We start from the raw sequence: 27,071 nt of genomic DNA, 5'->3' as shown, positions 1-27,071 counted from the left end.
AGAATAGAATAGAATAGAATAGAATAGAATAGAATAGAATAGAATAGAATAGAATAGAATAGAATAGAATAGAATAGAATAGAATAGAATTTTTATTGGCCAAGTGTGATTGGACACACAAGGAATTCGTCTTGGTGCCTAAGCTCTCAGTGTACATAAAAGAAAAGATACCTTCATCAAGGTACAACATTTACAACACAATTGATGGTCAATATATCAATATAAATCAAGGATTGCCAGCAACAAGTTACAGTCATACAGTCATAAATGGAAAGAGATTGGTGATGGGAACTATGAGAAGATTAATAGTAGTGCAGATTCAGTAAATAGTTTGACAGTGTTGATGGAATTATTTGTTTAGCAGAGTGATGGCCTTCGGGGAAAAACTGTTCTTGTGTCTAGTTGTTCTGGTGTGCAGTGCTCTATAGCGTCGTTTTGAGGGTAGGAGTTGAAACAGTTTATGTCCAGGATGTGAGGGGTCTGTAAATATTTTCAGAGGCGGCCAGGGTAAGGGAGACAGACAAAACCGAAATGGGGCAACCTCGACACCACAAAAGTTCACGCGTTTCACGTCTGCCCACACTTCGGTCAGAAGTGTTTATGGATCCTTTTTTTTTTTTTTTTGCACCACTTTTGCGCCCACGCCTTATAGTCAGCTAAAGAAATCCCAGTTGCGACAGGGAGGGTGAAGGCGAGGGCCAGATCCACCCATCCTATGAGCGAGCGAGCGAGCGAGCACGCAGTAACCGTGTGACTCTTTTCCTCCCCCAAAAGAGGAAACGGAAGGGGGGGGGAAATTATCCTGCTTACCCACATTATAAAACTGGTAGCTTGGCGAACAGAGGTTTATAAATTTTCTATCCAAAATGTTTTAACTCACGATTTGTAACAAAACCTTTGAGCCCCCGTCGGGAAGGAGCAGAGAAACGTGTCCAAAACTCGATGCGTGATCCTCGTAAAGAGAAGACAAAATCAAACCATTTTTTGCCCGTGTTTGGTAGGGTTGAACCAACAATGCTGGCTAAATTAAAAAGAGACGACTAAAAAGAGATGAATTAAAAACAGAGACTAAAAGTAACAGGGAGAGAGAGGATCCAAGCTACAGGTTTTGGTTCAATTTAAGGACAAAATTAGGGTGCTAGAGAGAGGTAAAATGGGGAATATATATATATTTTTTACCTAGCATCTCAAAGGATTGAACTAAGCTTGTAAACAGGCAAATGTTTTTGTGTTTGAAAAGAAGGAAGTCGAGCGAGGGAACACACAAAGCCCACACAAAGAACCATGGTGCCAATTCCTACTTGCACCCCCCACCCCTTGCAACACAGAAGTAGGGACCGGGTGACCCATGACAGGTGCATGAAACGGATTGCAAAAGGATCACAATTTGCATGAATCCGTAACACAAAAATAATTGTGTTTGGATTATTTTTGACTTGTTAGCCTAGGACGGGTGTTTTTCAACCTTGGGCAGCTTTAAGAAGGGTGGACTTCAATTCCCAGAATCCCCCTATGCCAGCATGTTTTAAGAGAGGGGTGGAGCTCAACTCTATGGTAGCTGGGAACTCTGGGAATTGAAGTCCAACCCTTCTTAAAGTGGCCGCGGTTGAGACGCTGCTCTAAGCAGCAGATACCCTGCAATTTAAAAAGGTCCTTTAACCTTCTAGCAACTTAATTCAACTCCCAAAGACTCTGAAAAATTTATCGGTAAGTCCTCGACTTTACAACCGTTTATTTTCTTGACCAAAGTTACAGGGGCGCTGAAAAAAGTGACTTATGACCGTTTTTCACACTTAACGACCATTGCAGCATCCCCGTGGGTCTCATGATTTAAAATTCAGAGGCTTGGCAACTGGTTCTTATTTATGACGGTTTCTCCGGGGAGTCATGTGATCAGCAGTGAGTTTCCAATATTCTTACCACCGGTTCGCCGTACTCACTCTTGCTTTGCGCACACAGGCGCTTCTGCGCATGCGCCCGGCCTTGCAAATGAAGTTTCCTCACTTGCGTCCCTTCCATGCATGCACCCGGCCTCGAAAATGTGCCTAAATAGGACGGCATACAGTCGGGGCGGGGGGGGGGGAGCACCTGTGATCTCCACTACCAGTTCCCCCAAACCGGTTAGAACCGGCTGAATTCTGCACGCGATCCCCAATGGGGAAGGCCAGACTCACCGCTGTTAATTGGGTCAACCGTGTGAGTCAATTAACAGCTGCAGCGGTTCACTTAACGGCCGTGGCCAGCAGTGGGATTCAAATAATTTAACAACCGGTTCTCTGCCCTAATGACCAGCTGGGTGGGTGTGGCTTGGTGGTCATGTGACATGGTCAACTCGATGTCACTTAGGTTGATGGGCACTTCGCCTTAGCTGTTACAATGTAACAAGGGTTAGCTTCAAGGTTTTGGTAACTATCTTCAAAGCGCTCCATGGCATTGGGCCGGGTTACTTACGGGACCGTCTGCTGCCACCGATTGCCTCCCACCGACCCGTGCGCTCTCACAGGGAGGGACTCCTCAGGGTGCCATCAGCCAGGCAGTGCCGGCTGGCGACACCCAGGGGAAGGGCCTTTTCTGTGAGGGCTCCCCACCTCTGCCCCAGGACACTGCAACCGTCATAAATATGAGTCCGTTGCTAAGTGTCTGAATTTGGATCACGTGAAGGTAGGGATGCCGCAACGGTCATTAAGTGTGAAAAGCTATCGTCGACCATTCGTGAATGGTCACGAAACGAACCGGTTGGCCAAGCGTCTGGATTTTGATCGCCTGTGACGGTCGTTAAGTGCGAGAAACCGGTCGTAAGCCCGTGTTTTGTTTTGCTTTTCCCCAGTGCGGTTGCAACTTCGAACCGTTGCGACACAAATGGTCGTAAGTCGAGAACGACCTGTCTTCCGGAAGGAGAAAGCCGAGAAGGGGAACACAGGGAAAAACGATATTCAAAAAGCAGAATTTCCTTTTCCAACATTGGAATTCGCACAACCCGGTCTCTTTTTTTAGATATATTATATTAAAATCCGTTTCTTGGTAACTTGAGCATGTCCCAGTAAAATAGCAAGCATAACTCCTTTCCCTGTCAAGGATGCCTTGGGAGGTTTGTAAATAGCGCTGGATTTGCAAAATATGCAAGATTTTACTCAAAGCCTCTGGCGCTAAAAAAAATGCTCTTGTGTGTCACCAGGTTTTTTTGGTTTTCGAGGCAGCGCAGCAGGAAGTTGCAAGGGGTGGGGTGCAAGGAAGACGCCCTTAATTGGGGAAAGACCTGCAGGGAGAGGCGGGCTAGAACAAAAGGCCAGCGGTGGTGGTTCCCCGGGGACGTGTTTTCGAATCCAGCTGGGGAGATCTGGAAAAAACTTCAGGGGGGAAGACCGAAGCGGGCGGGGAAGGTACGTTCTACATTTTTTTTTCCCCTTTCCAAAGTTTGTTTGTCTTTTGAAAACAATGAAGGTTTCCATCCCACCACCCTTTCTAGCAAACCTTCCTTTGTGGTATGCTGCTTGTGATGCTCTGTGCAAATTCAAAAGTAGCCGGGGAAAATTTATCAGACATTTCTAGATTTTTTCAATCGGGGAGAAAGAGAGAGAGAGAGGGAGGGAGGGAGGGGGGGTTCCTTACTGCCTTACGCACCATCCTTGGCTGTTTTCCGAAGGTCTTGGGGAGAAAGGTTCCGCAAATGGACCAATTCTTTTATTTCCGATCCTCTCCGCTGCCTTCTAACAGAGCCTCCATCTTCAGGAGCACCTTACCTTCCAGATGCCCCAATCTTGGGGGGGCGGGGGGGGGGCTGGCAAAAGGAAGGCAGCTGCTCTCCAAACTTCAGGAGCCTCAGGGGAGTTGCTGAGCAAGGAAGATGCTCAAACACAAGACTCTTTTTAGACCCTTAGCAAATATATTCGCCGTATTTAATAAGTTTTTTAAATTGGGGTTTTAACTTGTACTTATATGTATGTTTTACTTGGCTGTAAACCGCCCTGAGTCCCCTGGGAGATAAAAATATGATTAAATAAATAAATAAGTAAATAAACCAGAGAGGCAGTTTCTGTAAGCAGGGCGATAAAGATCAGGCTAGAAACACCACCGGAATGTTTCCTTCCTGCCTTCCTTACAGGATTAGCCCTTTAGAGTGGAAAAAAACAGAAGATTTCTTCCAACAACCGGTTCTCCTAACTGCGTAGAAAGTTAACAACCGGTTCCCCCGAATAGGTGCGAACCGGCTGAATCCCACCACTGGCCGTGGCCAGAAAGGTTCTGAAATGAGGCAAAACTCCCTTAGCAAACGTTTCGCTTAGCGAGCTAAACGTTGGGGCTCCATTGTGGCCGTAAGTCAAGGAATACATCAGGGTTTACTCCTGGCTCTTTCAAGGTTAGCTTTGTGACGTCGTCGGGTTTTTTTTTTTTTTTCTTCGAACTTCGGCATCTTATCGCACATCCAAAGCTTAACTGGGTTGTGTTTCGCTATTGCTATGTGCAAAAAGGGGGGGAAAAACCCGGGTTGAAATATAAGAGGTTTTCACCACCGTTTGTTATCTAGATCAGGGGTCTTCAACCTTGGCAACTTTAAGCCTGGTGGACGTCAACAAGCAAAGCTGGCTGGGGAATTCTGGGAGTTGACGTCCACCAGGCTTAAAGTTGCCAAGGTTGAAGACCCCTAATCTAGATGAAAAAGTCCGTGAGAAAGGCTGAGGACGGCTTTGAGGACGAAAGGCGAAATGACACATCAACCGGATGTGATGATCTATGAGCTATTTTTCCCCGCTCCTTCTCCGAAATGTGTGAACAAGTTCAGAACGCGATCGGTTTCTGAAGATCTTGCATCCTGGAAAACTTCCTTTTTTGTGGTTTAACCCGATTTCTAGATCGTAGACGGATACAAAGCAGTACAAGTCCTCCACTTACGACCACAACCGAGCCCAAAATTTATGCGGCTGAGCGAGACATTCGTTAAGTGAGTTCTGCCCCCATTTTACGACCTTCCCACGGTTGTTAAGCGAGTCACTGCAGTTGTTCGAAGTTAATTAACCTGGTTGTTAGGTGGCATCCACTTGTCGGAAGTTTGCAAAGGGGAATCATGTGATCCCAGGACAGTAGTGGAATTCAGCCGGTTCTCTCCGGATCGTGCGAACCGGTAGCGGCGACTGCAGGAGGCTCCCCCACCCCTGCCCAGACAGAATGCACGACTACTGCGCATGCGCAGAAGGTCGTGCCCATGTGCAGAGGTGGGGCGTGCGAGCGAACATTTGCGAACTGGTAGGGAAGGTCACTGAATCCCACCTCTGCCCCAGGACACTGCAACCGTCATAAATATGAGTCCGTTGCTAAGTGTCTGAATTTGGATCACGTGAAGGTAGGGATGCCGCAACGGTCATTAAGTGTGAAAAGCTATCGTCGACCATTCGTGAATGGTCACGAAACGAACCGGTTGGCCAAGCGTCTGGATTTTGATAGCCTGTGACGGTCGTTAAGTGTGAGAAACCGGTCGTAAGCCCGTGTTTTGTTTTGCTTTTCCCCAGTGCGGTTGCAACTTCGAACCGTTGCGACACAAATGGTCGTAAGTCGAGAACGACCTGTCTTCCGGAAGGAGAAAGCCGAGAAGGGGAACACAGGGAAAAACGATATTCAAAAAGCAGAATTTCCTTTTCCAACATTGGAATTCGCACAACCCGGTCTCTTTTTTTTAGATATATTATATTAAAATCCGTTTCTTGGTAACTTGAGCATGTCCCAGTAAAATAGCAAGCATAACTCCTTCCCCTGTCAAGGATGCCTTGGGAGGTTTGTAAATAGCGCTGGATTTGCAAAATATGCAAGATTTTACTCAAAGCCTCTGGCGCTAAAAAAAATGCTCTTGTGTGTCACCAGGTTTTTTTTTTTTGGTTTTTTTCCGAGGCAGCGCAGCAGGGAGGAAGTTGCAAGGGGGGTGGGGTGCAAAGAAGACGCCCTTAATTGGGGAAAGACCTGCAGGGAGAGGCGGGCTAGAACAAAAGGCCAGCGGTGGTGGTTCCCCGGGGACGTGTTTTCGAATCCAGCTGGGGAGATCTGGAAAAAACTTCAGGGGGGAAGACCGAAGCGGGGAAGGTACGTTCTACATTTTTTTCCCCCCTTTCCAAAGTTTGTTTGTCTTTTGAAAACAATGAAGGTTTCCATCCCGCCACCCTTTCTAGCAAACCTTCCTTTGTGGTGTGCGGCTTGTGATGCTCTGTGCAAACTCAAAACTAGCCGGGGAAAATTTATCAAACTACATTTCTGGATTTTTTCAATCGGCAAGAGAGAGAGAGAGAGAGGGAGGAGGGGGTGTGCTGATGATTTTACCTAGAAAACAACTAAGGATCCCTCATTTCCTTTAAACTGGCCACAGCCCATTCTGCTGAATTAGATACTTGGGCCTCTATGCCAGAGTTTCTCAACCTTGGCAACTTTAAGAGGGGTGGACTTCAACTCCCAGAATCCCCCAGTCGGCTTGCTTTAAGATGGGTGGACTTCAACTCCCAGAAGTTAAGTTAAGTTAAGTTAAGTTAAGTTAAGTTAAGTTAAGGGGCGTGCATATGAGCACAAAAGTGCCTACCATTCCTGTCCTATTGTTCCCTTTCATTATATCAAATTAACATAGTTGTTGCATACTTTTGCTTATATGTTTTTCTTTTATGATGTGTTGTTGTTTTATGTCGATGTTTATGTATACTGTTGTGACAAAATGAAATAATAAAAAAAAAATTCCCCAGCCAGCATGCTTTAAGATGGCTGGACTTCAACTCCCAGAATTCCCCAGCCAGCATGCTTTAAGATGGGTGGACTTCAACTCCCAGAATTCCTCAGCTGGCATGGTTTAAGATGGGTGGACTTCAGTTCCCAGAATTCCCTATCCTGCCTGCTTGAAGATGAGTAGAATTCCACTCCCAGAATTCCATAGTCAGCATGCTGGAATTCAGGGAGTTGAAGTCCACCTATCGTAAAGCAGCAGAGTTTGGGAAAAACTGTTTCAGGCTGATGCGTCAGAGATCTGGGTTTCCCCCCCCACCCCATTACCTCTTCAGCCTTCATTCTTCTCTCTGTTAAGGACCACCATGGCTGGCATAAAAACAGCGAGCGGAGAGTCTGTGCTGAAGTGGATGTGGGGAGATATGTAGTAGGTACACAAAGCGAAGCGGGTGTATTTAGTCAAAGGCACACCTAAGCCACATTCAAGTGAGTAACACAGAACGCAGACCTCTGAGTCACTTCCCGCAAGACAGACGTGTTCCTGGATTTTAACTCCTTGGTGGGAGAAACGCGGGGTCCGTCGGTTGAAAACCCAACCGCCCCTAATCGCCATTCATCCACAGGGGTTCGAGCAATTCGGGATAATCCAGACGGATTCCAGCGGGAACCTGTGGGTTGGGCGGGGGGGGAGTTTAGCTGGAAGAATCGAGACGAAAGATTTGGCCCCTTTTTTTAAATTGCCCACAGGAGGGAATCTCCAAGGCAAATTTGGCAGAGAGGTTTGGCATCGTTTTCACACAGCAGCGGGTGAGGGCTGGTGGCGTAGCGGTCTGGGTGTGCCAACCTGCGATGAAGGGGATGAGCCACTAGGTTGGCATTCGGATCGGGGATATTTGAGCGAAGCCCTACCTGGAGAGGCTGGGTTAGGATGCTATGGGTTGAGAGGATATTCCTGCTACCCTGTGTCCCCTCCCCCCCCCGGCAAAATAGGACCCAACTGGAAAATAAGTAACAGTAACAGAGTTGGAAGGTACCTTGGAGGTCATCTAGTCCAACCCCCTGCTCACGCAGGAGACTTGCGCTCGGGATTCGAACCGCCAAACTGCCGACCTTTCTGATCGACAAGCTCAGTGTCTTAGCCATTGAGCCACCTAGTCCTAGCATGATGTTTCAGGATGCTTGTAATATAAGCCCTAACCCCCCCCAAAAGGGCCTCTGGTGGCTCAGCAGACTAAGTCTGTCTGTTATTAACAGCAGCTGCTTGCAATTACTGCAGGTTCAAGTCCCACCAGGCCAAAGGTTGACTCAGCCTTCCATCCTTTATAAGGTAGGTAAAATGAGGACCCAGATTGTTGCGGGATAAAAGTTGACTTTGTATATAATATACAAATGGATGAAGACTATTGCTTAACACATTGTAAGCCGCCCTGAGTCTTCGGAGAAGGGCGGGATATAAATTCAAAATAAAAAAAAAATTAAGTTAAGATTTGTCAGCCAGATGGATGCATTTAGTACCGTATTTCCCCTAAAATAAGACCTAAGCAGAAGATAAGCCCTAATGCGCCTTTTGGAGCAAAAATTAATATAACACACAGCTGTGTGTTCATTTGATTTGACTCACAGACTGTTTGTTAGCTCCTGGTTGAAACACTGGAGGTTTTTAAGAAGAGATCGGACATCGCTGTCTGTCTGAAATGGCCTAGGGTCTCCTGCTTGAGCAGGGGGTTGGACTAGAAGACCTCCGAGGTCCCTTCCAACTCTGTTATTTCGAAATGAGGGCTCCTTGGTGCTCTCTGAGCTTGGGGGTTTTCTTGAAGACATTTCATTACCAAACTAGGTAACGCCACCAGTGCTAGAAGGGAGGAGGGGGTGTGCTGATGATTTTACCTAGAAAACAACTAAGGATCTCTCATTTCCTTTAAACTGGCCACAGCCCATTCTGCTGAATTAGATACTTGGGCCTCTATGCCAGAGTTTCTCAACCTTGGCAACTTTAAGAGGGGTGGACTTCAACTCCCAGAATCCCCCAGTCGGCTTGCTTTAAGATGGGTGGACTTCAACTCCCAGAAGTTAAGTTAAGTTAAGTTAAGGGGCGTGCATATGAGCACAAAAGTGCCTACCGTACCTGTCCTATTGTTCCCTTTCATTATATCAAATTAACATAGTTGTTGCATACTTTTGCTTATATGTTTTTCTTTTATGATGTGCTGTTGTTTTATGTCGATGTTTATGTATACTGTTGTGACAAAATGAAATAATTAAAAAAAAAATTCCCCAGCCAGCATGCTTTAAGATGGGTGGACTTCAACTCCCAGAATCCCCCAGCCAGCATGCTTTAAGATGGGTGGACTTCAACTCCCAGAATTCCTCAGCTGGCATGGTTTAAGATGGGTGGACTTCAGTTCCCAGAATTCCCCAGCCAGCATGCTTTAAGATGGCTGGACTTCAACTCCCAGAATTCCACAGTCAGCATGCTGGAATTCAGGGAGTTGAAGTCCACCTATCGTAAAGCAGCAGAATTTGGGAAAAACTGTTTCAGGCTGATGCGTCAGAGATCTGGGTTTCCCCCCCCCCCATTACCTCTTCATCCTTCATTCTTCTCTCTGTTAAGGACCACCATGGCTGGCATAAAAACAGCGAGCGGAGAGTATATTGATGACTCCTGGGAGCTCAGGGTCTTCGTGGAGGACCTGGGACCTGAGGCGGAGCCCATCACACTCCGAGTCTCCGGGAGCCTGCATATAGGAGGCATCATGTTACAGATTGCAGACAAATTGAGTAAGTACCAATAAAGGAGAATATTTGTAACTCAGTGTTGAAAGGAGGGCTCCTTGGTGCGCTCTGAGCTTGGTGGTTTTCTTGCAGACGTTTCTTGACCCAACTAGGTAACATCATCAGTGCTAGAAGGAAGTGGGGATTGTGGAGAAGGAAAAGGGGAGGAGGAGGAGGAGGAGGAGGAGAGGAGGAAGAGGATAACAACTATGAGGTCCTTGATTCTCTCTGAGCTTGGTGGTTTTCTTGCAGACGTTTCTTGACCCAACTAGGTAGCATCATCAGTGCTAGAAGGATGATTTGTAGCAAACCCCCACTTCCTTCTAGCACTGATGATGTTACCCAGTTGGGTCAAGAAACGTCTGCAAGAAAAAAAACACACCAAGCTCAGAGAGAGCATCAAGGACCCTTCAAAATTAAGAAACCCTCCCAGTGTACTACACACATAAAATCCTCAACTTACCCATCGTCTGTTTAACGACCGTTCGGAGTTACAACAGCACTAACTTTACAACTGTTCCTCGCAATTTCCAACAGCAGCAGCAGCAATTCCCCACGGTTATGTGAACCAAATTTGGGCACTTGGCAACTGGATCATAAGGGTGTCTGTCGTAACTTTGAACAGTCGTAAGTCGAGGTCTGCCTAGGTTATACCGTAGGGTTTTTCCTTTGACTGAAAGAAGCCCCCTCAAGCGGGAGACCCTGCAAAACCCTCAATTTTTCCTCCTAGCTAAAACATCCCCCAGCATGAAGGAAAATGGCGGACTGCACGGGAAAAGGGCTGTGACTCAGCTGGAGGGTTGTGGTCTCCTTTCCTCCTTGAGAGACCCCTGTCTTCTCCAGATAAGCCGTGGAAAATATTGTCCTGAAACCACAGGGGGCTGATACTATTCGTTTACACCCTGGAAAATGATAACCAGGCCCGGAAGTAAATTATTTCCAGCAGTTCCTTAATTTTGGGCCTCTATTTTAACAGTCTTTGAACGGAAAGAGTGTGTGTGGGGGGGAATAGAACAGGACAACTCTTGCAAGTTATTTGTTCCTCTCTCGCGAGGAGAGAAAAAAAACATTTCTCCCTCACCATCTTCAGCTAATAACTGGGTGAACGGACAATCTTGGGAGTTATAGTTCTCGCCCATTGGGAAGGCATATAGCTGGGACCAAGACCAACATACCTATACCCGTGAAAATCTATGAAAACATATATATATGTATATGTATATGTATATATGTCTGTCTATCTGTCTGTCTTTGGTTATTCGGGTTTTCTCCCATGTAAAATTGGAAATGTCTTGGCAACGTTTCGACAAAGTCTCATTCGTCACCTTCAGGCTGGTGTTTACAGCTTCGTGCTTCAAGCAGCAATTTGCTCCTAGAAGCACGAAGCTGTAAACACCAGCCTGAAGATGATGAATGAGACTTCGTCGAAACGTTGCCAAGACACTTCCAATTTTACGTGGGAGAAAACCCGAATAACTAAAGACCTACATACAAACACCCGAGAAAACCTCAGAAAATATATGTATGTATGTATTTATGTATGTATGTATGTATGTATATATGTATGAAAAAGGGACGCAGTGGCTCAAGGGGCTAGGACGCTGAGCTTGTCGATTGAAAGGTTGGCAGTTCAGCAGTTCGAATCCCTAGTGCTGCTGTGTAACGGGGTGAGCTCCCGTGACTTGTCCCAGCTTCTGCCAACCTAGCAGTTCGAAAGCACGAAAAAAAATGCAAGTAGAAAAACAGGGATCGCCTTTGGTGGGAAGGGAACAGCGTTCCGTGCGCCTTTGTGGTTGAGTCATGCCGGCCACATAACCACGGAGACGTCTTCGGACAGCGCTGGCTCTTCGGCTTTGAAACGGAGATGAGCTCCGCCCCCTAGAGCCGGGAACGACAGCACATACGTGCAAGGGGACTCTTTACTTTTACTTACTGATCAAAACCCTTCGTTGACTTGCTCCCTGTTGCTTTCCCAATCCGATGGGTTTTCTCTTACTGTCTCCGTTCTCCAGAACTTCAGAAGGACTGGTCAGATCACGCCTTGTGGTGGGAGCAGAAGAAACTTTGGCTCTTGAAGACGAACTGGAGCCTGGATAAATACGGAATCCTGGCCGACGCCAAACTCCACTTTACTCCGCAGCATAAACCGGTGCTGCTTTTCCTGCCCAACCGTAGCAGCGTCCGGGTCCGAGCCAATTTCGCCCAGCCCGTCTTCCGCACCGTTTGTGATCTTTGCAGGCTACTCGGTGAGTAAGGAAACATCATGCCAAGCTACGGGGTTGGCACCGAAAGGATGGCATGGAGTAGAGATGGGAATCGCAGCTGCCCAGGTAGTCCTCAACTTACGACCAATGGCTTAGCAGCGGTTTGAAGCAGGGGTGAAATCTAAAAAAATTCCCTGCCTGTGGGCGTGGCTTAATTGGTGGGCGCGGCTTGGTGGTCAGGTGACTGGCTGGGCGTGGCCAGTAACAATAAATAATAAAAAATAGTAAACAAAGTACACAAAACAATAAGAGGTACCAAAAACCAACTCTCACACTTTACAATTCTGGGAGGCGGAGTCCGCCAGGCTTAAAGTTGGCTGGGGAATTCTGGGAGGCGGAGTCCGCCAGGCTTAAAGTTGGCTGGGGAATTCTGGGAGGCGGAGTCCGCCAGGCTTAAAGTTGGCTGGGGAATTCTGGGAGGTGGAGTCCGCCAGGCTTAAAGTTGGCTGGGGAATTCTGGGAGGTGGAGTCCGCCAGGCTTAAAGTTGGCTGGGGAATTCTGGGAGCTGACGTCCGCCAGGCTTAAAGTTGGCTGGGGAATTCTGGGAGGCGGAGTCCGCCAGGCTTAAAGTTGCCAAGGTTGGAGACCCCTGGATTAGGAAATAGATAAACCAGCCATTTCCCTTCACATTCCAACCCCGCCTGTCTCCACCCATGATTAGTTTGGGGTCTGAGTTCTTTTTGAGGGGGGGGCGGGGCTAACTTCTTGCTAACTTCCTGTTGCAGCCATCCGTCACCCGGAAGAGTTGTCCTTGCTGCGGGCGCCCGAAGAGAAGGACAAACGGAAGCAGAAGGAGAAAGAGGAGACCACGGCTCGGAGTTATGACCTCACCAGCGTCCGGCTGCCAGCAAGTGAGGGCACCACCACTTTGTGTGTGCGCACATATAAAGGCTTGCAAAAGTTCACTTAGTGACCGTTCCAAGTAACGACAGTGACTTAGGACCGTTTTTCACACTTACGACCTCTGCAGCATCCCCTATGGCCAAGTGATGAAAAATTCAGCCGCTTGGGCACTATTTGTGATGGTTGCCGTGTCCCGGGGGGTCACGTGATCCCTGGTTCACTTAACAACCGCGGGACTAATTGAAGGACCGCAGTGATTCCCTTAACAGAGAAAAATCTGAAAGAGGGGACAAAGCTCCTCACTTAACGAATTTCTCCCTTAAACAACGTAAACGTTGGGCTCGTTTGTGGTCACAGGTTGAGGACCACCTGTACTAACTTAGCCACCTGCAGTGCGTCTGAAGCATCCGGATTTTTTGATCACGCGACTGTGAGGATTCTCCAACGGTCGTAAGTGTGAAAAAGGAGTCATAATGTTGTGACCCAGGCCCAAGGAGGTAGTAGGAAACTCAGTCCGTGGAGAAAAAAAAAAAAGTAAACAAACTTTATTCGAACAGCTGAGAATCACTTCATTCCCAGCGTCGTTCAACTCAAATTAAAACAAATGCCTCCCAACACAAATTCCTCAGTCCTATCGCCAACCTGGGTCCAATTAGGCAAACTGCTAAAGGCCTTTCTTGGCAAAAGTTCACAAGTCACAAAAATAAACGCAAGTCATAGACAAAGCAGAGGACGAAGCAGAAGGAGAAAGAGGAGACCACGGCTCGGAGTTATGACCTCACCAGCGTCCGGCTGCCAGCAAGTGAGGGCACCACCACTTTGTGTGTGCGCACATATAGAGGCTTGCAACAGTTCACTTAGTGACCGTTCCAAGTAACGACAGTGACTTAGGACCGTTTTTCACACTTACGACCTCTGCAGCATCCCCTATGGCCAAGTGATGAAAAATTCAGCCGCTTGGCCACTATTTGTGACGGTTGCCGTGCCCCGGGGGGTCACGTGATCCACTCTTGCAACTTTCTGACGAGCCAAGTCAATGGGAAAACCAGATTCATTTAACAACTGTATTGCAGGTCGTCCTCGACTTATAACGGCTCATTTAGTGACCGTTCCAAGTAACGACAGTGACTTAGGACCGTTTTCACACTTACGACCTCTGCAGCATCCCCTATGGCCAAGTGATGAAAATTCAGCCGCTTGGCACTATTTGTGATGGTTGCCGTGCCCGCGGTCACGTGATTTACATTTGGATGCTCGACAACGGACTCACATTTATGACGGTGGCAGCATCCCAGAGTCGCGTGATCCCCTTTTACGACCTCCTGGGTCAGTGGGGAGGCCAGATTCACTTAACGACCGCGGGACTAATTGAAGGACCTTAACAGAGAAAAATCTGAAAGAGGGGACAAAGCTCCTCACTTAACGAATTTCTCCCTTAAACAACGTAAACGTTGGGCTCGTTTGTGGTCACAGGTTGAGGACCACCTGTACTAACTTAGCCACCTGCAGTGCGTCTGAAGCATCCGGATTTTTTGATCACGCGACTGTGAAGATTCTCCAACGGTCGTAAGTGTGAAAAGGAGTCATAATGTTGTGACCCAGGCCCAAGTAGGTAGTAGGAAACTCAGTCCGTGGGAAAAAAAAAAAAAAGCAAACAAACTTTATTCGAACAGCTGAGAATCACTTCATTCCCAGCGTCGTTCAACTCAAATTAAAACAAACGCCTCTCAACACAAATTCCTCAGTCCTATCGCCAACCTTGGTCCAATTAGGCAAACTGCTAAAGGCCTTTCTTGGCAAAAGTTCACTTAGTGACCGTTCCAAGTAACGACAGTGACTTAGGACCGTTTTTCACACTTACGACCTCTGCAGCATCCCCTATGGCCAAGTGATGAAAAATTCAGCCGCTTGGGCACTATTTGTGATGGTTGCCGTGTCCCGGGGGGTCACGTGATCCACTCTTGCAACCTTCTGACGAGCCAAGTCAATGGGAAAACCAGATTCATTTAACAACTGTATTTCAGGTCGTCCTCGACTTGTAACGGCTCATTTAGTGACCGTTCCAAGTAACGACAGTGACTTAGGACCGTTTTTCACACTTACGACCTCTGCAGCATCCCCTATGGCCAAGTGATGAAAAATTCAGCCGCTTGGCCACTATTTGTGACGGTTGCCGTGCCCCGGGGGGTCACGTGATCCACTCTTGCAACTTTCTGACGAGCCAAGTCAATGGGAAAACCAGATTCATTTAACAACTGTATTTCAGGTCGTCCTCGACTTGTAACGGCTCATTTAGTGACCGTTCGGAGTTGGAAAACGGCACTGAAAAAAAGGGGCTTTTTCACACTGTCGCATCCCCGCGGTCACGTGATTTACATTTGGATGCTCGACAATGGACTCACATTTATGACGGTGGCAGCGTCCCAGAGTCGCGTGATCCCCTTTTACGACCTCCTGGGTCAGTGGGGAAGCCAGATTCACTTAACAACCGCGGGACTAATTGAAGGACCGCAGTGATTCCCTTAACAGAGAAAAATCTGAAAGAGGGGACAAAGCTCCTCACTTAACGAATTTCTCCCTTAAACAACGTAAACGTTGGGCTCGTTTGTGGTCACAGGTTGAGGACCACCTGTACTAACTTAGCCACCTGCAGTGCGTCTGAAGCATCCGGATTTTTTGATCACGCGACTGTGAGGATTCTCCAACGGTCGTAAGTGTGAAAAAGGAGTCATAATGTTGTGACCCAGGCCCAAGGAGGTAGTAGGAAACTCAGTCCGTGGAGAAAAAAAAAAAAGTAAACAAACTTTATTCGAACAGCTGAGAATCACTTCATTCCCAGCGTCGTTCAACTCAAATTAAAACAAATGCCTCCCAACACAAATTCCTCAGTCCTATCGCCAACCTGGGTCCAATTAGGCAAACTGCTAAAGGCCTTTCTTGGCAAAAGTTCACAAGTCACAAAAATAAACGCAAGTCATAGACAAAGCAGAGGACGAAGCAGAAGACGCAGCTACCAACGCGGTTTTCCGGCAAAGCCGAAACACCATTGCTGGTCTTTTAAGCCTTATGGGAGGGGCCAATCATCTCCTGGCCTTACTCCCGAGTCGTCCTCTCTGCTTGAGCTGCTCTTGCCTTCTGGCAGCTCTTCTCATGCGTGCATTAGGAACAGGCTCCTCCTGTTCCTCTGCCTCACTACTGTCAGCCTCTGCAGGCTCTGGAGTCCGGACCTCACTCCCCGATGGCCCTGGCCACACCTCAGCCTCATCGCTGTCCGACTCCGTTGCCAGCTCCGTAGGCTGCTGACGGACCACAACACATAAGTCACTTTTTTGCAGCGCATTTGTAACTTTGAACAGCCACTAAATGAACTGTTGTAAGTCGAGGGCTACTTATATTTGCTTGAACCAAGGATTATCTGGGGATGGACACTGACCCCTGACCCCCCCCTCCCTCTCTCTTTTTCTCTTCCCTCATCATCCCAGGCGCAGAGCAACAGACTTTCCGTGGGATGCCTGCTCATTTTTCAGATAGCGCCGAAACCGAGGACTGCTATCGGATGCTGTCGGTCAGCCAGACGAACCTGACCCCCGAGCAGATTGTCCGAATGCACCGACCGGGATCCCTTGTGGAAAAGACCAAGATCAACAGCAGGTAAGAAACGAATAGAATAGAATAGAATAGAATAGAATAGAATAGCAGAGTTGGAAGGGACCTAGGGGCTATGTGTAACTTTATAAATCTAGAAGTCAAATAAATACAGATAGATTTTGACTTAACAACCATTCATTCAGCGACTGTCTGAAGTTATAACGGCACTCAAAAACCTAACTGGTGACCGTTTTTCAGACTTACGACCATGGCAACATCCTTATGGTCACATGATCCAAATTCATACCCTTGGCAACTGGCTCATATTTATGACGGTTGTAGCATCCCGGGGAAGGGGGGGGGGGGTTTGTCACGTGATCCCCTGGTTCACTTAACAACCATGTTACTAACTTAACAACTACAGGGATTCCCTTAGGTAATTGTGACAAGAAAGGTCATAAAACGGGGCGAAGCTCTCAGAACCAACGGTGCTTGCTTAGCAACGGAAATGTCGAGCACAATTGTTGGTCGTAAGTCAAGAACTGCCTGTACTTACATTTAGCCAATTCTTCATTTTTCCTCCTCTTTTTTTTCTTTTTCTTTTTCTAGATGGCTGGATTCGTCTCGCACTTTGCTACAACAAGAAGTAAAAGAACAGGAGTGTTTATGGCTGCGCTTCAAGTATTACAGCTTTTTCGATCTGGAACCAAAGGTGAACATTTTCAGGCACATAATATGTTTGGGTGTTGTTGTTTTGTTTTTTACTTATTTTAGGGAACTTCAAAGGTATTTTCCTCCACTTTCTGCTTTTATTTAAGGCAGAGGTGGGCAACTGTGGCTCCTTTAGGACTTGTGGACTTCAACTCCCAGAATTCCTGAGCCAGCAGGGTCGTAAAGGGGGTCATAGTTGCCCTCCCCTGATCTAAGGTATAATTGTTGTTACAACCATGCAGGCTCAATCAATCCAGTGGTGAAATCCATTTTTTTTTTACTACCGCTTCTGTGGGCGTGGTGTGGTTTTGTGGGCGTGGCTTGGTGAGTGTGGCAGGGGAGAATACTGCAAAATCTCCATTCCCACCCCACTCTGGGGCCAGCCAGAGGTGGCATTTGCCAGTTCTCCGAACTGCTCAAAATTTCCGCTAACAGTTCTCCAGAACCTGTCAGAACCTGCTGGATTTCACCCCTGAATCAGTCCCCACTCAACTCACAGATCAGATGACAACAAGGGGGGACTTTGCAAGGCAAAGTTCCTAGTCCTCATGACTCGAAGGCAGGAAAGCATTAAAATACACTCAAAACGTTTCATACGTTGTGCTCTGGACTTCAGCATTCCCGATAAGGGAAAGGCCCACCTGTGTGGCAATCGTGTGTGTGTGTGTGTGTGTGCGTGTGTGTTTCTTTGAAAACAGTGCTTTCAAAATTTCCTGCCCATTTCTAGATTATTTCCAGAGGTTGGCTGCTGGGGGTTCGCAGGGGTTCGGGAGAACATCTAGCTAAGATTCTGTGCAGTTTGGAGAACCCCCAAATCCCACTCCTGGCTGCCCCACCCTGCCCTCCTCTCCCAGGAATCCCCACATGGACCGTTTTGGATGCAGGCGGAGGCTCGGGGAGGGCGAAAAATGGGCCTACCAGAAGTTCGGCCTGTTTCCAGCCTCCAGAGGGCCTCCGGAGCCTGGGGAGGCTGTTTTTGCCTTCCTGGAAGCTCAAGAAAAGCCTCTGGAGCCCGGGGAGGGCAAAACTGCCCCCCCCATGGTGCAGGAGGCTGACTAGGCCACGCCCACCATGGCCACGCCCACCCAGCAACTGGGCAGAGAACCTTTTGCTAAAATTTTTGAAGCCCACCCCCTGATTATTTCCCACGGTCAAATGAAGATGTGATTTTTGTCAACATTTCTCTCTCGGTTGCCAGGGAAGTCTCAAAGGGGGAATATGTATATATATTTAGCGCAAAGCAATCCTTTCGAAAGGGAAGAGAAAACACGTGGCTTCAACGGTGTTGGGTAATAACAAACAACTCCCGCAGCTGTTTTACAGAACTGCAAATCGTTTGATTTCCTGCCAACGTGGGAAGCGTGTTTCCCTTCCGTTTGTCCGAGATGTAAAAAATAATAATAATAATAATAATAATAAAAAAATGAGGCTGTTTGGAAAAGAAGATTTTAATTCTCTTTTTAGATCTGGACTTCACGGTGGTCATATTTTAATGGGTGGGTGGGTGGGTGGGCGGTCTCTGAACTCGGCGGTTTTCTCGCAGACGTTTCGTGACCCAACTAGGTAACATCATCAGTGCTAGAAAAGAGTGGGGCTTGCTGCTCTCTGTTTTTATATATAGATGGCTTGTCCTGTTGGTGGGAAATGGACTTTGCGATTCCTTGATTTGGGAATCAAGTTTCCTGCTGCTGTTTCCTGTTACTTTCTTTGTCTGAGTTGGTAGTTGCTTCATTGGGGTATTGTTTGATTCTTGATTGTGACAGCAAACCCCGCTGCCTAATAGCACTGATAATATTACCTAGTTTGATAATGAAATGTCTGTAAGAAAACAACCAAAGTCAGAGACCACCAGGTATCCCACAGTCCTCCTCCTCCTCCTTCTCCCACCGCACTCCCTACTAGTACTGATGATGTTACTTAGCTTGGTAATGCAACATCTTCAAGAAAGCAACGAAGCTCAGAGAGCATCAAGAGCCCTACAATCCTCCTCCTCCTTCTCTTCTCCTCCACTCCACAATCCCCATTCCCTTCCAGCACTGATGATGTTACCTCGTTTGGTAACGAAACGTCTTCAAGAAAACCACCCAGCTCAGAAAGCCCCAAGGACCCCACGATTCAACACTTAAGCTACAAATACTTTCTTCTATCCCTACCGTATTTTTAATACGTACTTCATAGGTACTTCTGTCCTAGAGTCTCCCGTGAGAGAAAGTCAAGTTCCTGATTTGCCGGCGTTTGCAACAGAGGTGAGCCTTAAAAGCTTAAATTTCTGCTTTGTCTCACCAAACGTCCTCCCCTCCTTGCAGTACGACGTCGTCCGGATCAACCAGATGTACGAACAAGCCCGCTGGTCGGTGCTGCTGGAAGAGACTGATTGCACGGAGGAAGAGATGATCGTCTTCGCTGCCTTACAAGTAATGCGGACCCTTCCCCCCCCCCACCCCCCCCAAAAAATGTGCCCTAATTAAATCATGAGCCTCGAGCCAAGCTTCAAAAGAAATCCAGCTATTTATCAGGAGGTCCATGTCGGCAGGTTCCAACTGAAGCCAACTCTGACCCCACGTAATTTACGCCCCAATCATGACCCTGTTTCCCCCCCCACCTCTCCCCAGGGTGTGTCATCAATCACATTAGCCAAGGGAGCAATTTTGCGGGTTGTAGAGATCACTCCCCTCCAGCTGCTGTGGGTAACCCTGGGAGACAGCCTTGAGAGAGATGTGTCTGGAATGTGCTTCTGTTTCTTCAGCTGCCAAACTGCTTCGTCGGTTTCCCATCCCTCTTGCTTATGGCAACTGTCAAGCAGCCCTTTGCGAGTTGACAGTCCCATTTAATAATAATTATCCCATGCCTTAGGGCTGGAAAACCTACAATGGGCCTAAGCGTCATCTGTGCTCTGTCCTAGTATCGCATCAACCAGCTGTCCTTGAACGCCGCTCCTGTGGAGCAGTCCAGCGAATCCGGCCTGGATGACTTAGACAAAGCTTTGGCTAACTTGGAGGTCAAATTGGAAGGGTCAACCCCAACTCCGAATGTTTTGGTAAGGACCAAGATTTTACAGGACACTCTCAACATGCCACCACAACGGAGCCCAAAATTTCTCTTGCTAAGTTGAGACAGTTGTTAAGTGAGTTTTGCCCCATTTTACAAACCTTCCTTGCCACAGTTGTTCAGTGAATCACTGCAGCTATTAACATGGTTGTTAAGTGAATCTGGATTTCCTACTGAGGTCGCAAAAGGGGATCACATGACCCCGGGACACTGCAACCGTCATAAATATGAGTCAGTGGCCAAGTGGTCTGAATTTTGATCACGTGACCATGGGGATGCTGCAACAGGTTGCACGTGTGAAAAATGGTCCTAAGTCACTTTCTTCAGTGCCGTTGCAACTTGGAATGGTCACTAAATGAATGGTTGTAAGTCAAGGATGACTTGTATTTTATTTATTTTGAGATCTCTGATCTTCATAGCACAAATGTATAGAAAAACAAAGGAAGTGTATATAACTAGATTAGATAAGGTATAAATGTATATATTAATAATACATATAATATGTAAATGTATATAAATATAATATAAATTCTGGGAGTTGAAGTCCCCAGTTCGTAAAGGGACCATAGTTGTCCACCCCCCGCCTCATCTAAAGCATAATTGCTGCAACAATCCTGGATTAGTCAAACCCTAATCAAGGATCATGGCTTATTGGAGGATTCTGGGAGTTGAAGTCCACATATCTTAAAATTGCTTAAGGTTGGAGAAACACTGCTTTAAAGCAGGGGTCTCCAACCTTGGCAACTTTGAGACTTGTGGACTTCAACTCCCAGAATTCCTCAGCCAGCAAAGCTGGCTAAGGAACTCTGGGAGTTGAAGTCCACAAGTCTCAAAGTTGCCAAGGTTGGAGACCCCTGCTTTAAAGTAATCCAGAAATACAATAATGTTTTTTTTTTTTTGTCTGTTTCCCTCTGGCCTCCTCTTTAGGACAGTCTGACAGCCATCCCAGAATTGAAGGATCACCTTCGAATCTTCAGGTTCGTCCTTTTAAACATACCTGGCTAAGTTTTTTTTTAATGCCACGCTGGCTTTCCGCAGCCAATCTTAAGAACTGAGCAAAAGCAGAGGTTCTCCCAAGCTTGTGTCGGATTAACACACCCATTGCCCTCACCCGATGTAAGATTGCTCCGAACTATACAGGGTTGGAGAGAAAGCTAGGATGGAGGAAGATGATGGTTGTTTTTCTTTAATTTTTTGGAGATATGTTCACCGCTTTTTTGGAAGATAGTGTTGTGGCCCGCCAGCAGCCAGCAGAGCTGGTGGCAGAGTCGGACAGTGAGGAAGTTGGGGAGGAACATGGGCCAGTCCTGAAGTCAGGGGAAGGCTCTAATGATGGCTCTGCGTCAGAGGCAGAGAGGGAGCCAGGGCCGTTTCCCAGTTACTAGCTGCCTTTGGAATCAGACATCAGTGAGGCAGAAGAACAGCTGGAGCCTGTTCCCAGTGTGCACATGCACAGAGTTGCCAGGAGCAGGGAACAGCTAAAGAACAAGGGTCGACTTGGGAGTAAAGCCACAGGTGGACGATGAATGGCCCTCCCATAGGGAATAAAAGAGGAGCGAAAGGGGAGTGGAGTTTGCAGGAGACAATTAGTTCGCTTAATTGGTTCCAGCTGGGGAATTCTGGCGTGCCAGCTGGGGAATTCTGGAAGTTGAAGTCTGTATGTTGCCAAGGTTGAGAAATACTGCTATATTAGTTTTGGAATCTCTATTCCCAAAAGTTATAGGAAAAGTTTGGACATCCACCTCTTGAGGATGGTTGAACTGGTTTTCCTGCACGCTGAAGAGTTGGAGTAGATGATCCTTGGAGATGCCTTCAACTCCACAACTCTGTGATTCTCCAGCCATTTTGTTCATCTCTCTTTATTTCTCCCAGGCCCCGCAAACTGACCCTGAAAGGTTATAAGCAGTATTGGGTGACTTTCAAAGAAACGACCATCTCGTATTTCAAGAGCCCAGAAGACACGTTGGGAGAACCTGTCCAACAGCTCAACCTGAAAGGTGAGTCGATCATCCTATCAAGGAAAAGATGGCGGAATCCAATGGCTACTCGCATCTCAATGGTCTCGGTTGCAACCTGGAGTTCGTTGGCTGAAAGGATCTGGAGAAGAACCTGTCGGTCCTCAGCCAGAGTAGACCATGTTCACAGAGCAGATCATTTCTAAACGAAGGTGTCCAAGTAAGCTTCTCAATTCCAGCCAGGATGCCATGGACAACCATGGAAAATGAGACCCAAGATCAGCCGGTTCAGACCGGTTCGTACGAACCGGTAGTGGAAATTTTAAGTAATTCAGACACAGATCACTTAAAAATTTGGGGCTGGTCGGACCACAGGCCATGTCGTGTTCAAAACACTTTTATCGATCCTGAAGAGTTCTACTGTCTTTCTCTTTCACCCAGGCTGTGAAGTAGTGCCAGATGTCAACATCTCTGGCCAGAAATTCTGCATTAAGTTGCTGGTCCCTTCTCCTGATGGAATGAGCGAGATACATCTGAGATGTTCAGACGTGAGTGAGGCGAAGACGGGAGGGAGGGAAGGAAGCCAAGTTTAGAATAAGAGTTGGGCAAGAACCTCGGATGTTCTGCTGGTACCAACCTTGGTTCCATTGTTGGACCTCAAATACAAGATCTAACTCAAGTATCTCAGAAGCTGGAGTGTCGGGACTTCAAATATAGAAGAACAACCATAGGTGGAGGTCATACAGCTGGAGAGCTTGTATTATAAAGCTGTAGGAATGGTTGAATGGGGACGTGGTGGCTCGGTGGTTGCTGAGCTTGTTGATCGAAAGATCGGCAGTTCAGCGATTTGAATCCTTAGTTCTACGTAACATGGTGAGCTCCCATTACTTGTCTCAGCTTCTGCCAACCTAGCAGTTCAAAAGCAGGTACAAAATGCAAGTAGAAAAATAGGGACCACCTTTCGTGGGAAGGGAACAGCGTTCCGTGCGCCTTTGGCGTTGAGTCATACCGGCCACATGACCACAGAGTTGTCTTCGGACAGCACTGGCTCTTTGGCTTTGAAACGGAGATGAGCACCGCCCCCTAGAGTTGGGAACGATTAGCACATATGTTCAAGGGGAACCTTTACCTTTAGGAATGGTTGAAGCATCTTTCTCTCCCTTGGTTCTTAACCAGGAGCAGCAATACGCCAGTTGGATGGCCGGCTGCCGTTTGGCAGCGAAAGGGAAGACCATGGCAGACGCGTCCTACCAAGCCGAGAAGGAGAACATTCTCTCCTTCCTGAAGTTGCAGAAGACCAACCCGGAAATGTCCCTCACGGCAGAGACGGAAGGGACCCAATGGCTGGTGTCTCCTCGCTACCAGAAGAAGTTCAAACCTAAGCAGGTATCGTTCGTCCTCCAGGCGGGCATTGTAATTTCCCACAATGCCCTGGAGAGACGCTGTGTCAGGATCATGGGAAATGAACAGGGCGGTTGGATCCAACCAGTTCTGGTTGCTCAGAGTGGTAAACAGAATTGAAGAGAAATCCAGGGCGAAGTTGAAGTTGTCCTTATCATGCCGCTTCCTTCTCCCTCTTCCTCTTCCTCCTCACTTTATATCCCATTCATGGTATCAGATAAGACAGAATGTGGCCAACTGTCCATTGGAAGCTTATAACAATGGAAATTCTGGTCATAAGTTGAGGGCTGCCTGTAGCATTCCAACCGATGCCCTAATTAAATCATGAGCCTCGAGCCAGGCTTCAAAAGAAATCCAGTTATTTATTAGGAGCTTCGTGTTGGCAGGTTCCAAGTGAAGCCAACTCTGACCCCACGTAATTTATGACCCAGGCTTGACCCTGTTTCGCCCCCTCTCCCCAGGGAGTTTCATCAGTCACATTCACCAACAGAGCAGTTCTGCAGGTTGTAGAGATCTCCCCTCTGGCCGCTGTAGGTAACCCCGAGAGACAGCCTTGAGAAAGAGATGTCTGGAATGTGCTTTTGTTTTTTGGCTGCCGTGCTGCTTCGCCGTAGCTGCAAGTTGGTTTTCCCATCCCCCTTGCCAATGGCAACTTGAGAGCAGGCCAGGGATACTCTGCGCGCTGACACTGAGCACACAATACATTTCCATAGTTAATAATAATAATAACAACAACAACAACAACAATATTTTAATTTCTATACCACCCTTCTCCCGAAGGAGTTAGTTGTGTATTTTTTCCCCCTTCTTTATTCCAGTGCATTTTTCTGTTGTTCTGGAAGATTCCATAGAGTGCAGGTAGAAAGAGGGACTTGATGCCTTCCATCTGTTTCTCTCTGATCTCTCTTAAATGTTTGCAGTTAACTCCCCGCATCCTTGAGGCCTATCAGAATGTCTCTCAGCACTCCCTGGTTGAAGCCAAGATGAAATTCATCCAAGCCTGGCAGTCCCTCCCTGACTTCGGCATTTCGTACTTCGTGGTCAGGTAAGGAATGGCTCCATTTTTCTCCCCCTGTTCCCGAGAAGGTGGGTGGCCTTTGAGCAGTGTCAGAGTTTGGGGGAAAGGAATGGGAGACAAGACAGGCTGTCAGCAGAGGGAACGGGAGTCTGCTGGCCGTTCATTTCATACACGGCAATGAAGCCCAGGTGCTAAGAAACCTGGAAGAAACTGTTTAAATCAATGAATTGATAAATGAAGGATGAACATTTTTTTTCATGGTTTCCAAGATTTGATTGATTGGTTCTAAAGGTATCATTCAAAGAACTTTCCTGCAATTTATATACTTCTTGGAAATTCGACCTTCCAATCTTCCTTCCTTCCTTCCTTCCTTCCTTCCTTCCTTCCTTCCTTCCTTCCTTCCTTCCTTCCTTCCTTCCTTCCACCAGTTAGTTAACCAAGTCTGGAAGGGACCAATAGAAGATAATTTTTTTCCTTCCTTCCTTCCTTCTTTCCACCAGTTAGTTAACCAAGTCTGGAAGGGACCAATAGAAGATAAATTTTCCTTCCTTCCTTCCTTCCTTCCTTCCTTCCTTCCTTCCTTCCTTCCTTCCTTCCTTCTTTCCTTCCTTCTTCCCTTCCCTTCCCTTCCCTAGAGTCGGGGAACCTTTACCTTTACCTTACACCTTGGGGCAGCCATTTTTCTTGGAAAACCCATCCATCCCTTGAGTGCCATTTGCTTGTTTGACCGAGGTTCCCGGTGGCTCCGTTCGAGCACTGATTTTATCCTTAAAGATAAAATGGCCCAGATGTTTGGCTCTTTGTGGCTTAAGAAAAACAACAACAACAACAGAAGCAAGCCCAGTTTTAGCTTTTGAACCAGGAAGCCTCCCCTGATGGGAAGTGGGGGTGCTCTTCTTGGACGCCCGCATTTCGCCCGTAGGTTCAAAGGCAGCAGGAAAGACGAAATCTTGGGGATCGCCAACAACCGCCTGATCCGGATTGACCTTGCCGTCGGGGATGTGGTAAAGACGTGGCGGTACAGCAACATGCGTCAGTGGAACGTCAACTGGGACATTCGCCAGGTGAGCCCATGCCGAAGGAGGGGAGGATTTGAATTCTGTTCATTTGGCTCATCCCAGAAACAGTGGCCGATACTAGGGGGAGTACGGTAGCCCTTGACCTACAACAGTTTGTTTAGTGACCGTTCGAAGTCGCAACGGCACTGAAAAAAAGAGACTTAAGGCCCTTTTTCACACTTACGACCGTTGTGGCATCCCCTGGCTCACATGACCAAAGTTCAGACATTTGGCAACTGACTCGTATTTATGACGGTTGCAGTGTCCCGGGGTCACGTGATCCCCTTTTGCGACAAGCAAAGTCAATGGGGAAGCCAGATTCATTTAACACCTGCAGTGATTCCCTCAACAACTCTGACAAGAAAGGTCGTAAAATGGGGCAAAACTCACTGAACTGTCTCGCTTAGTAACAAAAATGTTTCGCTTAATTGTGGTTGTAAACCAAGGACTACCTACGCTCTTTGTCAGCCCCATGTTCCTCACCCTTGTATAGGTAGTCCTCGACTTACGACCGGTCACTCAGTGACCATTCAAAGTTACGTCGGACCTCCCCAGAGATATTTATGACCCGATTTCAAAGTTACGACAGCCACACACACACACACACACACCCTGCAGTCACATTTACTGTCACTTGCAGGGCCCCACAGTCATTTTTGCCATTTTGGGCCAGTTTCCACCATTTACTTCCGCCTTCCGGTAAAACCTCCCAGCCATTGAATAAAAGAGGTTTGCTTAATTACGGTCTCATTCCCTTAGTGATCGCAGCAATTGCTTCATGATCCTTTTAACAACTGCCACACACACACAAAAAAGGTCATAAACCAGGTACGGTCATATGGTGACCTGCTTAATGGTCACCATGATTTACGACTGTCATTCCGGACTCAATCCCGGCTGTAAGTCGAGGACGACTGATGTTAGATGGAACCCATGCAGGGGATCTCACCTTTCCACAGGGGTGGCCTAAAAAGAACCAACCTTCAGCATCTCAAGATGGCCACATCAACTGCAAGGGACCAAACTGTGGGAGAAGGAATGGCAGAAACTGGGGGCGGAGTCAAAAGAGGCATCAGACTAGCATCCCTACGTGGCCACAAGCAAACTAAGCCCAACCCTCCCTCGAATTCCGTTGAGCCTTACTTAACTCCAAGCAAATGCCGATTGTTAAAATGGAGAAGGTTCCTGGGCACAGGCTCTTAGCAATGAAGCGGTCCGATTGCCCCGTCTGGCGTGAACCTGGTCTTCTACGCCTGACACCAATGGTTTGAAAAAGAAAAAAAAAACCACCTTTCTCTGTTGCTTTTCCTTAGGTGGCCATTGAATTCGACGAGCACATCAACGTGGCCTTCAGCTGCATCTCCGCGGGCTGCAAGACGGTCCACGAATACATCGGGGGTTACATCTTCCTGTCCACTCGGACAGCTGACCGAAGCCAGACGCTGAATGAAGAGCTCTTCCACAAGTTGACAGGGGGCCATGAAGCCCTCTGATGTTTCTCCTACCAAGTGTTCTGATCTAGGCTTCCCCCCACCCCCCAACCACATGAAAAACCCTTTTGATTAAGTTTCTGTGAATTCCTCTCATTCACATCCAGCAAAGTCTTTCAAGGGAGAATTTACAGTCACAGACCTTCTCTGGCTTGGAGAGCTGCCAGGCCAATATCTTCAATACTTGGCAAGGAGTCATGAACCAATTAAGCGAACTAATTGTTTCCTGCGA

The 27,071-nt window shown here is 47.4% G+C and overlaps 1 protein-coding gene and 1 long non-coding RNA gene across 4 annotated transcripts in view; one reads left to right on the top strand and one right to left on the bottom strand.

The window, feature by feature from the left end:
- LOC131186480 (uncharacterized) overlaps positions 1 to 19,175 on the bottom strand; it is a 30,735-nt gene extending 11,560 nt beyond the window's left edge. The window contains exons 1-3 of the long non-coding RNA XR_009152376.1: positions 19,041 to 19,175; positions 16,715 to 16,792; positions 9,271 to 9,425 (exon numbers count right to left, since the gene is read on the bottom strand). This is a non-coding gene — a long non-coding RNA (uncharacterized LOC131186480). The remainder of the gene's footprint in view (positions 1 to 9,270; positions 9,426 to 16,714; positions 16,793 to 19,040) is intronic.
- FERMT3 (FERM domain containing kindlin 3) lies at positions 3,256 to 26,879 on the top strand. 3 transcript variants are annotated; one of them, XM_058160093.1, is made up of 15 exons: positions 3,256 to 3,380; positions 9,302 to 9,468; positions 11,475 to 11,708; positions 12,453 to 12,578; positions 16,053 to 16,221; positions 16,768 to 16,870; positions 19,176 to 19,283; positions 19,772 to 19,906; positions 20,845 to 20,894; positions 21,790 to 21,914; positions 22,314 to 22,420; positions 23,049 to 23,258; positions 24,194 to 24,318; positions 25,214 to 25,355; positions 26,663 to 26,879. In XM_058160093.1, the coding sequence occupies exons 2-15, from the start codon at positions 9,309 to 9,311 to the stop codon at positions 26,840 to 26,842; spliced, it is 1,974 nt and encodes a 657-aa protein (XP_058016076.1). In that variant the 5' UTR covers positions 3,256 to 3,380; positions 9,302 to 9,308; the 3' UTR covers positions 26,843 to 26,879. The 3 variants fall into 3 exon arrangements, with proteins under 3 accessions (XP_058016076.1, XP_058016075.1, XP_058016077.1); XM_058160092.1 differs by lacking the exon at positions 3,256 to 3,380 and adding an exon at positions 4,823 to 6,069; XM_058160094.1 differs by lacking the exons at positions 3,256 to 3,380; positions 9,302 to 9,468; positions 11,475 to 11,708; positions 12,453 to 12,578 and adding an exon at positions 13,311 to 13,372.
- Positions 26,880 to 27,071: the final 192 nt, after the last annotated feature.

This window comes from Ahaetulla prasina, chromosome 17, assembly GCF_028640845.1.
Source record: "Ahaetulla prasina isolate Xishuangbanna chromosome 17, ASM2864084v1, whole genome shotgun sequence".
Lineage (NCBI taxonomy): Eukaryota > Metazoa > Chordata > Lepidosauria > Squamata > Colubridae > Ahaetulla > Ahaetulla prasina.
This window is presented reverse-complemented; position numbering and strand designations above follow the sequence as displayed.